We start from the raw sequence: 14,644 nt of genomic DNA on the forward strand, positions 1-14,644 counted from the left end.
GGATCCACTCCACGCTCGCCGCGGCCCTCTCAATCACCGATCGGCGCTCTCGCACCGGGCGCACGCACAGGCGGCCCCCTTTCAGGTTTCAGGGGGGAAAATCGTTCCACCATCCAAACTAGGAAACACAATTTTCTGGGAGTAAGGCCGCTTCGATTCAGAGGCTCCCCCGGGAACAATTTCAGGTTATTTGCGTTTTTTTTTTCTTTCCTCTCTTCCTCTCCCCCCCCCCTCCCCAGGCTCCCGTCAGCGCTGTTCCCTGGAGCGGATTCAGCGGGAACGCTCCGCTGCTTAGCGTCTGACTGAATGAGGGAGCGCGTCTGTTTACCGCAGAACCCACGGTCTGGCCATTAGAGCTCTTATTGCCAGCTTCCCTTTAAAACCTGCTTTGCGAAGCCCGGAGAACTGTGTGTTTGTACGCCGTCGAACGAGAACCCTTCCTGCCTATCAAAAGTCAGCACCCAAGTCTGTCTGGCCTTCATTTATCGTTCATCCCTCGAGCATGAGTTACGATTCGTCGAGACGCCGTCGGTTTTAACCCCGGTGTTCCTTATTCGAGCCTATGTTTTCCAGACAGATAAATACAGGCAGCTTATACCATATACAGGTGCATCATATAGATGAACATTTTACAAACAGTTTACAAATTTCTATCTTTCACTATGTATTTCTCTTTTTAAATCGGTTCTAATTAGGTTTTTTTAGGAATTATTATTAATGTAGTGAAGCTATTGTTTGTGCAGGTATGCAAATCGCAGTAGCCTTCTTTATGCAGTTTATCCAGCAAAAAAAGACAAATAAATTCACAACCTAAAACCAGCTATATTGTGGGAATGGAATACAAACTGTTGAAAAGCTGTTTGCAGCAAATGTACATAGCAGTTATATGTCTGAACAGGTTACTTTCTATCCTCTAGTCCATGGCGCTATACATATTTTGTTTTCACATTTGTTTCATTTATTTATTTTACATTTATAAGGTGTTATATTTATAGAGCTAACACTTACACATGCCAGTACTTGTGTATTATAGTATAAGGTGTTGAAAAAACATAGTATTTATTAGCATATTAAAAAGACTATAGTATTATTATCATTAGATTCAAAGAAATGTAGAACAATGATCTAGATGATAAAATGTTCTTCCTTTTATATACTAATTATTATGTACTTAGGGTTACACCATAGGGACATTTTTATATAATTACGAAAAAGGCTTTAAACCATATTATTTATACCTTTTTTTGAAGAGGAGAGATAGCTAATGTCTTTATATGTGTTTCTGATCAAATTATTCTGTGAAGTGTGTGTTGTTGAATGTATAAACTGTGTCAAAGTAACCACTAGGAATTAAAGCTGCTCTCTGACAATAAATGGGTTTTATTTGTTTGTCGGTTGAAAGTGACGTACACGGTTTTAAATGACTCTCCTCTCTGTCCTCTTTACAACACCACTAAAACACAGGAGGCTGCTCGGGAAGACAGAGCAAATATTTGAGCCAATAATCTTCTGACGGATGGCGTGAGAAATAAATAAAGGTTGGCTGGTTCAGATGGCCTGGTTTCATTTGCATCTGCATTACCGTTTGAAATTGAGGGGGGGAAGGGGGGGGAGGGCGGAATTACTCGATGAACTCGCTAAGGGCTGAAATAAATCTACGCACAAGGTATGGAATATAAAGAACCGTGTCCTTTTTTTCTCTGTCGCAATCTGCTCAGGTTTCTTTGTGTCCACTCCCCCCCCCGTCGTTGCAGTGTCAAACACTTCATCTGTTGTATTAAAGCCTTACCGTTTTCAGCGCGGCTTTATTAGTTATTCACTCACATCGATAAGCACTTGCACCAGATAAAGTACTGAAACTGTCAGGAATTTTTCTATTTTCAAATTTATTTACTTTGAAAGTAAATACTACAGTTTATTTCCATAAATTAATGGTTGGCAGTATTTGTTAGAATAAGAAAAATAGAAAGTGAAAAGAGATTGCACATGAATATTGAAGCTCATGGGTGGATTTGCTGAAATCCTTTGTCTTGCATGGATGCTGTGGTGAGCCGTTAAATGGTTGCCAGTTTAATTGGCTTTGTTAATGCAGTCATTTGTAAGATGGCACCATGGCCCAGAGTCCAGTTTAAAATGGCGGCGGGGTTACTGTCTCTCCCCACAATATTATTTTATCGTTTATTGTACTTTGCTGGACAGCATTCAGTATGGAAAGCCAAACCGGCATTGTGTTCGACTGCTCGGCTCTTCCAGTTTGCCGTTTGAGAATGTTCTGTGTTTTGTGTTTTCTTGATGATTTTAATCCCGTTAAAATTCTGAAGGAACTTACTCTTAGGTTCAGGCTAACACACTATAACTGTAGCAATCACAACAAATCTGACAAGATCCAGACATTATTTTTCTATTCTTTCTTATAAAAGCAATGCTTATAATGCAAATGGGAATGAGCACATGTACTGCCTATGCTCCGTAACAATAGTGATGCTTCAGCTAAGGCCTTCAAACCCTTTAAACACACTCTGAAATAAATGTATAAAAAGTGCCTAAAAAGCTACAAATGCTTGTCGCTGGCATGGTACCCTATAGGTACATAAACACAATCGTAGCCCTAGCCAGCAATACATACATAATTAATTTGTACCTTTTTTGCTTGGAAAATATAGAGAACATCTAATGCACTTTCAGGGTACGTTTGGGAAATTTGATCTTTGCAGAACAGAAACTTACCTCTGTCACTTTATTTCTGTGAGAGCAGGAACAGTGTCATTCAGTGATGTCAGTGTAGATCAGTACTGCATTGGCATCATATCATTTCTCAAAATTAAAAAAGATGTTTAGTGGATTATATTGGCCTCAGTGGGAGGTTGTGGTCACTGAACACTAAAGAACACACACTCTGGGAACCTCAGCTGGCCCAAGATTAGAAGAGGGCACACCCAGTGCTTGAATTCTGTGGATGTTCAGCACAACTAATTTCCACGTTTTGTATTTACTTTTTTCCCCCTTCAAGGGGAAATTTGTCCCACAGCTCCAAAAGTGCATAGCTATATAAACATATAAACAAAGGAATTACTATTAATACCAAAGCATATAGTCTCAGAAATAACGTGACTGTGGTGGTACACTTTTGTTCTTCAAGGATCCCATTTCAGGGAAATGTACCCTGATTGGTTACTGGATAGGGGTATGATTCTATGCACCAGCGACAAGCATTTCTACCTTCTTAGGCACTTTTCACAAGTGCGGTTAAGAGGATTGGCTTTACCTGGGAGGTATGGAATGAGACTTAAGCTCACAGATACACACATGTGCACGCACACGCGCACACACAGAAACACACACACACAAACACACACAGCCTTCCTTTGTTCTGCAGAGGTTTCAAAAAACATTGCCCCACCCATTCTTCCTAACGCAGGGAACATGACAGTTGAGAGTCAGCGGACCTTTTGAAAACAATTTACTGGTATTGCTGATGCAGGAATCTGAAATATTAGCAGCCTCACCCAGAAGCTTTTTTTTTCATTTGTTAATTTAACAACTACCAATTATTGTGATCTGTGATTCTTTGAAAAGATCAGGGGGTTTTTTGCAGGACAAAGCGGAGTCATTTAAAATTGTGTCTTTACAACTCCCCTTCCCTTTTAAATAGGCTCTGTTGTGCATTTGTATTCCGTCAAGGGATTTGTAGAAAAACAAAAAAAGAAAGCAAAAAGTATACAACATGTATGTTATGTATGTATACACACATATTACAAATTCTCTTTTATATTTAATCATCTCTCCTGTGGATTTAAGTGTGTATTTGTTAAACTGCTGAACATGATCGATGTACGGTGTGTTGTATTTTGAGTTTATTGATCCGATATGTAAAAAAAAAAAAAAAAACAGCCTTAAAATATTTAGATTAGTTTCATGTTGGTGTACGTGACATATCTAAGGAACCGCTGTTGTTTTGAGCGTGGATACACAGTAAAGCAGAGAATGACATTTCAGTGTTTATCATCACAATTTAATATACTTTCTGTCTTTAAAGAATGGCTTCGCATCAGGCTTGTCTGTTCTTTTGACAAATGTCTCACATTTTTTATTCCTATTATTCAAAGGAAGGTAAAGCAAGCTATTTTATATGTATTTTTCGGAAAATGAAGGGGAAAATCTTACCGTGGTGAGTAATCTCTGGGCGACTCCCTGAGAAGGCGAGCGAGGCGCTGAGGTATGGGCGGAACATTCTAGCAGGTGGTGAAAGAGGAGGAAGCGGTTGGGGCCACGACAGAGGCCTTCTCAATCTATTAACTTCTCCCGGAGTTATTTGCCCGGGGTGATTAATATGTTTGTCACTGCAGTTCTGGCGAACGCTCTCTCCTCTCTCCCCGGCCGCTCCTAGCTCCTCACTGAGCATGTGCGGCCGGTACATCGCCGTGTTCCGTTTGCTCAGCCCCTTGTACCTTTGAGGGGCTATTTCTGTATTTGTTTGTCAAGCAAAAAAAAACATTTTTTTAGTCAGAATCCCCTGTGAAGGCGGGGAGCGGGCTGTACTGTACGCAGTCGAGAGAGCCGCATTATTGGGTCGCCATTAGTATGCCGCAGCACATCTGTTTATTTCTCCAGGGCGGTGTGGGGAACTACAAAGTGATGTTAAAATTAAAGTCTTGCTTTATTTTCTTCTGAAGATCCATACAGTGCAGCACATCTCTGTGAATTAGGGAGGTTCTGTCACGACGAGGGCCCCAGGACACCGCTCCTCAAAATGAAGCCTGTGTGTCCATTTTGCGTCTCTTCAGCATGCAGGATCTCTCTCAGTCAGCCGAGACTAGATTTGTCTTAAACCCTGGCGCTCCCATTGATAATCATAACCTGTCTCTCCTGTGTCAAAAAGACAAGCAGGCGGTTTTTTTAGCATACCGTATCCAGATGTGCTCAAAAACTGTTTCTTTTCCTCCCCTGTAATCTGCACCTGGATCCTTTTTCCTCTGGGAAGTCTCTTCGGTTCATCATATTTGTGTCTACTTCTGCATTCTTAGCTTTCTGTTCAAAACACACTGTAGAGATGTAGTGCCCTAATGCAGTTTTGGGCATAATTGTCACCCTTTTGCATGGTTTAATGCACCGGTTTGAGCTTGTTTCCATTTATGTGCTAACTTTCAGTGTAACAGTGACGTAATGCCAGGACTCTCCTTTACAAACACATGCCTATTTTTTCTATTTTTAGTAAATAAAAACAAAGAATACAGTATCGAGTAACGAAGGACATCAATGGAAAGGAACGGGAAACAACAAGGATGAAAGGGGGAAAAAAAGCTTTGAAAACACCAACGAAAACCGACAAAAACAAAAACAACAATTTAAAAAAAAGAAAAAACACAAAATAAACAAAGGAATCCTTCTACCGAGGCTGACAGGGGGGCGGACTGAGCGCACGCAGAACTGTGCCATGGCGACTACGTCAACGCGAGCCAGGAGCGGGGGGAGGGGGCTTCCCCCTCCGACAGCCGTGCTGGGGTGGAAGACGAGACGAGCTGAAGTGTGGTCAGTCATCATAAAACTTTTTATTTTTCTAAACTTTTTTAAGTTTATGATTTCCAAAAAAAAAAAAAAAAGTAGAGAAAAGTGTATATAATATATATGTATAAATATGTTTTAAAAAAAAGGGAATTAAAAATAAAAAGACGACGCAGAAGTGGGGGGAGCTGTAAAGGGGAGCGGGGGGCACGTCCTGGTCTCCTTTACGCTGCACACCACCCTGTCCTCTGAGTGCCTGAGGGGAGGTGCAGGGGGAGGTGGGGGGGAGCGCGCTGTCAGCAGCCAGACGCGGCCCCGCACCTCACGCAGTGTAACATCCCGCGGTGCCGCGCTCGGCTTCCTGTTGGCCCCGGTCGCAAGTCAACCGCTTCCTGTGGCCGAAGTGCACGGTCACCTTCCTCCTCCCCCTGTTTATATATCACTGGCAGCGCCGCAGATAAACCTATGCCCTTAGGTAGAGTCGCAGATGTACTTCCTAATTGCTCCTATTGCAAGTCAGCTTCCTGTGGGCCGTTTTTACAGGCTTCTGTTCGGGCAGTGTCAGAGGCCGACATCAGAGGCGCACCTGTAGACTGTACTACAGGCCCGGTCCGCTTGTACTCCAGCCCAGCTCAGCTCCTGGTTGGTCCTGTAATAGGTAACTTCCTGTAGGCAGTAGCCCAGACTTCCAGTAATAGATGTAAGGGATCAGGTTATGCAGCTGCTCTCTGGCAGAGGTGTAGCAGTGCAGAACAGCACAGAGGCGGAGGCTTTGTGCTAGTCTCAGAGCGGGCTCACCCACCTGAGCTAAATCCACTCTCTCTTATTCAGCGCGAAAGGGAAGCACACTTCCTGTAGAAAGCAGCCCTGACAGACAAGTGGCCAGACAGACAAAACCACTGAGACTTAGGAGTACTGGTGGTGTGGCAGCTCTGTACTGGAGCATCATCCCACACTACCTTGATCTAACATCTGAGAGCCAGGATGTTTGTTCGGTGCACTTGTGAGACCAAAAAAAAAGGGGAAAGAGAGTGAATGCGGCACAGACCAGTGAGACTCAGGAGAAGCTGTACTATAGCATAGACCCAGACAGTATAAATAACACATGAGCCCAGCTTGGAGGTGGAAATCTATGTTGTCCCTTCTCCACAGTCGGAGGAGTGCTCCAGCACTGGCAGTGCAAAGAGAGAGCGTAAGTGGTGGCCCAGGAATAAGAGATAAGTCTGCCAGAGCTCACAGTCCTTAGAGAAGGGTGCGGAACCGCAGACGGCCCCCTGCCCCTTTCCCTCTGTCCAGGGTTCGGGCCTACCTGTCGAACAATATATTCCCGGAGACGAAGTTCATCACACGCATTTAGTTCCTACATAGCAGCCTCCGGGAAACCCAACACTCCACATTCACATACAGTAGGTAACTATTAAAACCAGAGAAGACCGCGTGAGGTCATGTTTTCCTCCCCTCGTTCTGCTAGCACAGTATCAGAAGGCCTCCACGGGTGGGATATGCATTACAGAGTTAGCTATGTCAGGTAGCGTAGCTCAAGCCCAATGCTACCAAAACGTTATGTTGTGGTGTCATTGTTAAGGTGGCCGTGCCGTGTAGTAAACCACTTTCGTACATCGTGTCAGGGGGCTACAAATGAAGAAAATTGGAGCTGTCTGCTTGGGATTGTCACAGAAATTCTGCCATCCATCTTAGAAATGGACCTTTTGCCTGCTTGAGGGGGAAGATGAAGTAAGATGGGCACCAGTTTAGTCAAAGGGTTGCAAACAAAGTTTTATTAAAGTCTATTACCTTTCTATTTATATGGAACTCTACTTTAGTGACATCCTTATATATCTAAACGTTGTACTAATAACATGCTTCCGAGCATGGTCGAAAGTCAATTGTAGCCATTTACTAATGTTGTATTATTGTATTACAAGTAAGAAAAATATTTATATATACATATATATATGTGATTTGCAACCCCTCAAGAATACTTTTACCTTAATAGTTCTGGTGGAGGTAATGAAAAATGTAATTGTCAGCAGGACTTAATTCACTGTAAACGTTTGGAGGGATTTTTACTTGTGTGGCGTTTTTCTGTTCGTTTGTTTGTTTGTTCCTTTGGTTCAGCTATTGAATGTAATTTAGACTATTGGACTTCTTATGTAAATGTTCTTATTTTTTAAAACAATACTCTGTAAATGTATGTACATGCTATAACTTACCTATGCCATGATGCTGAGCCTGTGTGTCTTTGAGGAGGAAACAGTGGTGTGCGATGGTGAAACTCTGGGAATCCAGTCGACTGTTCTTAAACAGATTGTGAGTACACCAGACAGAGAATGAGAACTTCTCCTGCCCTGCAGAAACAGGAGAAAATACATGCAATCTTTATTTAATCAGTAAGAATGGCTTGTGCAGGCATCTCAAGGAGGATAAAATGAACAAGAGGAACATTGTGTTCTGGATGGTAGTTTAAAAAATACATTTCAAATGTGTGGATTTTCTTTCTCGGGGCAAAAGCAGTAGGTTCACTCTTTTGCGATAAAGTGAAAAACCTGACGGGTTTGTAGTTGCGATGCAGGATAACTCATCGCATTCACGTGAACCTGCGTCTTGGTCCAACGAAAGGAAAGTCATCAAAATCATTATAGATAACAGACAAGTGGTTGCAGAGGTCATGAAGCTTCGGAATATCACACGCTGCTTAGGACTCAGGTGTACTCATTGGCAAAAATAATACTCTACCTTCCATGAATTAAAACAACGAAAAAAGACACTGCTTCTTGATGCTGCGTTCTTGCTCTCTGGACATTTCATTTACTGTTTTTATATAACACCTGGCAATCCACAACTCATTGATTGTTAGTCTTTATCCTGGGAAAGAAAACTATACAGGCGTTTCTTTCTCCGAAGGCCCTTTGGCTCCTAGCATGTCTGTTTTGAAGTGTGGATGTGTCCAAGCACTGAAAGGGAAGCCCTTTCCTCACAAGCTTCGGTCATCTCATTCTAAAGATTCAGGGACAATGGACCATGTGGCCACTGCTGCACTTAACAGAACTGAGAATTAAAACTAAAAACAGATGTCAGTTTACAGAGGTCCAAACCCTCTGTGCGTGTGCGTGCGTGCGTGCGTGTGTGTTGTTTTTTGTTTTCCACAGAGACAGATTTTGTCTTAAGACCGTGTGTCCTGTCCATGCTTCCAGCCCATGTACGATGTAGAAAAAAAAAAAACAGAAAAAAGGAAAAGTGAACCATTCTGCTCGCAGTGTCCATTTAGGCTTCCCTGACCCCCAGTCCCCGCCCCCGAGCCCCCACCCACCCAATGGCAGTTCCCTTGAGCACAAAGGTTTGAGTGGCATGTGAGAAGGCTGTCCTGGTGAAAGACTAACCTCCCATTCAGTTAACGTGTGCTTCCAGCCCAGGTTCCTGTTTTGTATTCCAGATGTACATAGCCCCCCTTTCTCTGTCTCCTCTCCAAACTCTTGTACTATATACCAGAACCTCCTCTTCATGTGCTTTACTGTCTCTGCGCAAACAACAAAATGTTTCTATGTTTTTCTTTATCTTTTTTTGCAACTGTTACAGTTAAATATAAGTAAAAAAAAATATGAAAATAAAGAGCTATATTGAAAAATGAAAATTAAACTTCTGCTGTTCTAGCTCTGTACTCTAACTTTGTATTTGTTTTCTCTTTATGTATGCTTCTAATGTGCTTCAGACAAACAGTACTATTTATTATATCATTATATTATTATTATTACCATTATTATTATGATTATTATGATTATTAATAAATATTTCTTTCTTCAACCAGACTCTGTGGTTCTTTAGGGGTAGTGCTGTTCATACAGCTGTGATACTGTAGATATTTAAGAAGCAATAGCACCTCACTGTGGTGGATTCTGCTACCATATCCCTCCAAAGATAAAAAGAGCTACATTGGCACATTATTATGTTTACGTTTTCTTTTTTTTTCCAACAAATTTTCCTCCCTTTGTCAGATGCTTGTTTTGAGGTATGGGCGAGGACAGGAGCCGAAATGGACTCCGGCCAGGTTGCACAGTGCTTTGTTGAATTTGCAGCTCACCCTTGGAAAGTCAATGTAGGTTGAGCCAAGGAGCTGCAGGGAGTGCGAGGGAGGATGGTGCTTTGATATCCATTTGTCTTCGGTCCCCTTGGAGACGCAAGACAGAGTATACCTGTCTGTCTCCACGGCGATCATTTACCTAAACAAAACAAATACGCCATCGATCCGCCAGCCCTAAAAAAATGAGGATGTGCAAACGGTAACAAACAACTCTCTGTTCTTCAAAGCATTGATCCCGTGCCCCTCCACTTTGTCATCACCTCCCATTATGTTGTGTCCAGAATGACCTGATACACCAGTGAACCAGGTCCAAACACCAGCGCATTCAGAGGTGTAGTGTGTGTGTGTGTGTGTGTGTGTGTGTATGTGTATGTGTGTGTGTGTGTGTGGGGAGGGTGCAAACCCTCCACTTCTCTATGGCCGGAGAAACTGAAAGACATTTTTGAGAGGTAAGTGTCCGTTTCTATAGCAGAGCTATACAGCATGATGTATTTAAGAAGCCTTTCTCCCTCCTTTAAGCCCCGGAAAAACAAATGGAGGCACCTTCAGCCAAGGCCAGGCCCTTCCAGTTTACTATGGAGGAACTCACCTTGAGTTATTACTGACGGCCATGCTCTAACGAGACAGCCGGCACTTCAGCGAACAGCCTTCAGCTAATGGCATTAGCCACACCAGATTAACCGGTTTCACTTGGCTGGCGCTCTTTCTCTCCCCTCCATTTCAGCGCACAAGGCTACACAGGCTGACTGCAAGGAAATGGCCCCATCATTTAATTCCCTATAATAAACCAGATTAACTAGCCCTCACTATATTAGCCATCTTTTCCGTTACTGGCATTAGCCAGCCCAATCAGTCCAGCTAATGGATGACAGGTGTGTGGAGATATGGCTATTAACTTGGCACGGTGAACTTGGCCTTCGCTTGGAAACGGGCTTGCGTATGTCCACCGACACGCCCGGCACACGACTGCGGGTGCTGAGCGCGGCAGTCGCTCGTCAGAAGCGGGTATTACCGCGAAACGGCCGCGTGAGCCGCGTACGCCGAGCTTCCCGCGAGTCTCCCGCTATTTCTGTTTATCCCTCCTGGCAAGAAGCTAATGCTAGCAGGAGCTATTGTGTGAGCGCGAAGTGAGACTCGATTATCTCCGTTACTTCTCCGTTCTATTTGCTCAGCGTGTAGCCGCTTCAGCCTGGCGTGCGCTCCTCTTAGGTGTTTTCACAGATGCGGTGCAGCCGGGGGTTGGAGACGTCGCATAAACAGGGAGTTTTCTCGAGCCGCGACGTGAACTCGGAACACGGGCGTTAGCGTGCTCCGAGGGGCCGCGAGGGGGGTCTGTGAACCTGTGTAGCGTCGCCCCCTCGATGTCTGTTTCTTTCTGCCTGGGACCGTGGCTCAGGGGTTCATGTGAAATTCAGACATGCAAACAAAAGAGGACCCCCCCCCCCCCCCCCCCCGCTCCCGCCTCACCCTCCCCAGGGCGGGGCTATTAAGACAGCGCACGGCTGCTGTGTATTGTTGAGCTTGTGTTAATTACACATGAATATCACATGTTACAACAGGACTATCATTTCATCGACGCTCGATGTAAAAGAAAAATTGGCAAAGCATTAATACTAATCAGTGGTGCGGTAAATTAATTTTGGATTGCTTCTCTGGGTTAGTACAAAATTGTTTTGTTGAGGGGAAAAAAGAGATTAAGGTTTTAATTATACTTGGTAATTCACGCCACAAAATAAATCCCCTTTAAAAATTGTCACATTTGAAGCAGCGACGTGGTGTGCGTGGTGCGGCGGGGTTATTAGGAGATAGTGCGGGCCGTCCTTCCTATTTTTCATTTTTAAAGCCGCAGCTCCACTTCCTCCTGAGCACTTTAATGGCTAATTGTAGTTCTTCTCTATCAAAACGCCACATTCATCACGGCCATCATCACAGCCGGGCTGGATCTGTTTACAGCAAGCTGCACTGCTCCTTCTCCACATTTTCACTTCCTCTGCTCTCAATTCTTTCTTATCTCGCATCACTGTTGTGGACTTGGAGACGGTGCCAAGCCTTTTTTTTTTTTTTTGGTCCAATCATACACGCGCTTTACGATGCCGTGAAATCAACCGAAGGGGTTCTCTCGTCGGCCGCTTTAATCTCGTCTGTATTTTGACCAGGTTCTAGTCTGCAGCGAGGCAACCTTGGCAGGCTGTTGCCGTCTCTGTGGAATAGCCCTGCTCTTTGATAGACGTATAGATGTGAGAGTTCTCAGGAAGTTGAAGATAGGCTCAATGTCACAACTGACTGATGGATATCATCCAAGTTCAAACCACAAGCAGCGCTGGCTGTATCCCCGAGGAGCGGAAAGGGCTGAGAGTCATCTCACGCATTATCAAATTTGGGTCACACTTTAAGCTTAGTGTTTGGTTAATAATTAATTCCCGCTGATTAAGGGTTTAATGTTAATAACTGTGGAACGTGTCGGGAATAATTATGAAGGAATTACCAACAAGTTTTACTGACGCCTTCCAAGGTTTTTTCGATTCTGTGGTAATTAAGTCCAGGCACAAAAAAATGCCTCGAAAGATTGCCATGGTTTTTCTGTCTCCCTCCTCCTCCGCCCTCTTGCCAAGTTGTTTGAATAATTCAAATCAATGGGGAACTCATTTGGGATGAGGACTGCGGAGGGGGGAATGCCTGGAAAAGGGAAAACAATTGGGATGGAGGGAGAGAGAGAAAGGGAGTGATTGCTCTGAAAGCTGGGTTGGATTACTTCCTCAAATGAGCGTAAATATTTGCCGCGGGCTCAAAAGGCTTTGTGAGCGGTTCGGGAGAGCACTTACCTGCCAAACAAACACCCTCCACTCCGTTTGCCCAACGCGCCTTTGTCTGTATGTGCGGGCCGTCCGATGGCATATTTGGGGCCAGGACTGGGCTAACAGCACTCCCCCGCGTGCACGACGCTAAGCGCCGCGGCCGTTTGTGTAAACAGCAGGGGGAGCTGTTGTGTGTCCAGACGCCTGCCTAAAGCCCATAGCAAACAGGCTCTGTGATCACCATAGTCCACAGCCGCTCATGGGGCGTCTCACCTTCAGGGTTTCCCTTTTTACCGCGTGTGTGTGTGTTTGTACATCCTGCCCTTTCTCCCCCCAGCTCAAACAAAAGCAGTCATTCATGAAGTCTCCTGCTCTGTTTGTCCTCCGGGGGTTACTGTAGCTGTTTAGACTGATTATGACATCACTCTACCTTTCCTCATGCATGGCTTCCTTTCAAGCAAGCGGCCAAAACCAAGCTTCTTTTTTGAAGCTCATTTCCCGGTCACGCTGAGAGACCATGAGAGACGGTGCCCACTGGCGCTACTGTGGTTGGCTCTAGTATAGGTCATTCAGACCCCTTTTTCAATGTAAAGTAAAATTACGGTAAGTCAATAATTGTTTCGCACAAGAAATTATAGTCGCAATCTGTATTTTTCCTTCATCTAATGCCTCTCCATGAGCCAATTTTAGTTATTGTGTTATTCGTAAAATACAGTAATTATCTGTGGATGAATCAGGGACTGATTACGTCACTCTCTCTCACACGCTTAGTGGAGGAGCCGCACTCTTCTTCCCTACTGCAGACTCAGGCTCCAAATGTACAATATGGCGGCGTCTGTGAACTTGACTTCCTGGGCTCCAAAACGCTTTTCACAAGCCCATGGATAGTCAGTAGGTGACCTAACAGGCACCATATTTTTCTACAGTCTGTGGTTCCTTCAGAAGACTGGCCTGCTCTATGTTTTTGTTGACAGGCGTTTTCTGCCGATGGAGGCCTGGTATTTCATTACCTTATCTATCGCCTCATTTAAGTGTTCAGTCTTAGAAACAAGGCTTGCTTTCGTGATAGGAAAAGAATAAATCAAATTGTGAAACCACAGAACAAACCAGAGGAAGAGAAAATGAACATTGTTAATGAAGATGAAGAACTATTATCTGGAGTATTATCCCATCGATATGGGTATCTGTGTGTGTGTGTGTGTGTGTGTTTGACTGCCTGTGTGTGTGTTTGAATGCCTGTATTTGTATATATGAGCATGTGTATTTGAGGTAAAATGGGTTTTGTGTGTGTGTGTATGCGTGCTCACGTGTGTGTGAGTGTGTGTGTGTGTGTGTGTGTGTGTGCATGCCTGCATGTGTGTATGTGTGTGTGCGTGTGTATGTGTATGTGTGTCTGTGTGTATGCATGCATGTGCGTGCATGTGTGTGTGTATGTGTGGGTGTGTGAGTGCGAGCATGTGTGTGCTTGTGTATGTATGTGTATGTGTGTGTCTGTGTGTATGCATGCGTGTGCGTGTGCGTGTGTGTGTGAGTGCGAGTGCGAGTGTGAGTGTGTGTGTGTGTGTGTGTGTGTGTATGCAGGTCCGGTGGGACTCAATGCAGTCACAGGCCTCATGACTGTTAGCCTTGTTTACTCACAGCCGTGAGGAACACTTCTATTTAAAGCAGACCATCTATCTAAGTCAGCTTCAATAAAACAAAACCTGGCTTATGGCAAACCTTTTTAGACTAAAGGTAGTTAAAATGGTAGAATCCAATTATGGGTAACAGTTGTTTGCAACACCACTGTACGCTGCTGTTTGTTTTTTCGTGCCTCCCTGACTCTTTCTTTTCATTTTTCCCTTTCAATTTTTTCCTCAATTCCCCGAATGCCAGAAATGTTCAGGAAATATATTTATAATTCGAGCCTAAATTTTCTGGGGGAAGGAGGAATAAATATTGATTCGCTCAGCTGCTGGACTGGGGCAGCTGTGCTCTTTTCACTTGGACTTCATTTATTAGCGGTGGGTGATGGCTGGCAAATTAATTGCAACAAAACCGTGCGGGGCATTTGGAGGAAAGGTCTCGAGGACCCTTTCTGTATCAGTGGCTCTGAATGGCAGCCCAGCCCAGCCTGGGTTTGCAGTTTGTCAGGTAGTGGGGCCCCTGTGAGCCAAGCTCCCAGCCTCAGTGGTGCTGAATGCGGGCAGTGTCAGGTAGTGGGGCCCCTGAGATCCACTCTACCAGCCTCAGTGGTGCTGAATGTGGGCAGTGTCAGGTAGTGGGGCCC

At 44.3% G+C, this 14,644-nt stretch overlaps 1 protein-coding gene across 1 annotated transcript in view; it reads left to right on the forward strand.

Moving 5' to 3' along the window:
- The window catches only part of rbfox3a (RNA binding fox-1 homolog 3a), a 154,512-nt gene extending 148,842 nt beyond the window's left edge, over positions 1 to 5,670 (forward strand). Inside the window, exon 12 of the mRNA XM_061230356.1 lies at positions 5,213 to 5,670. Coding sequence (XP_061086340.1) covers positions 5,213 to 5,215 — 3 coding nt within the window. The 3' untranslated portion in view covers positions 5,216 to 5,670. The remainder of the gene's footprint in view (positions 1 to 5,212) is intronic.
- The last annotated feature ends 8,974 nt before the right edge of the window (positions 5,671 to 14,644 follow it).

Source organism: Conger conger, chromosome 2 (assembly GCF_963514075.1).
Source record: "Conger conger chromosome 2, fConCon1.1, whole genome shotgun sequence".
NCBI lineage: Eukaryota > Metazoa > Chordata > Actinopteri > Anguilliformes > Congridae > Conger > Conger conger.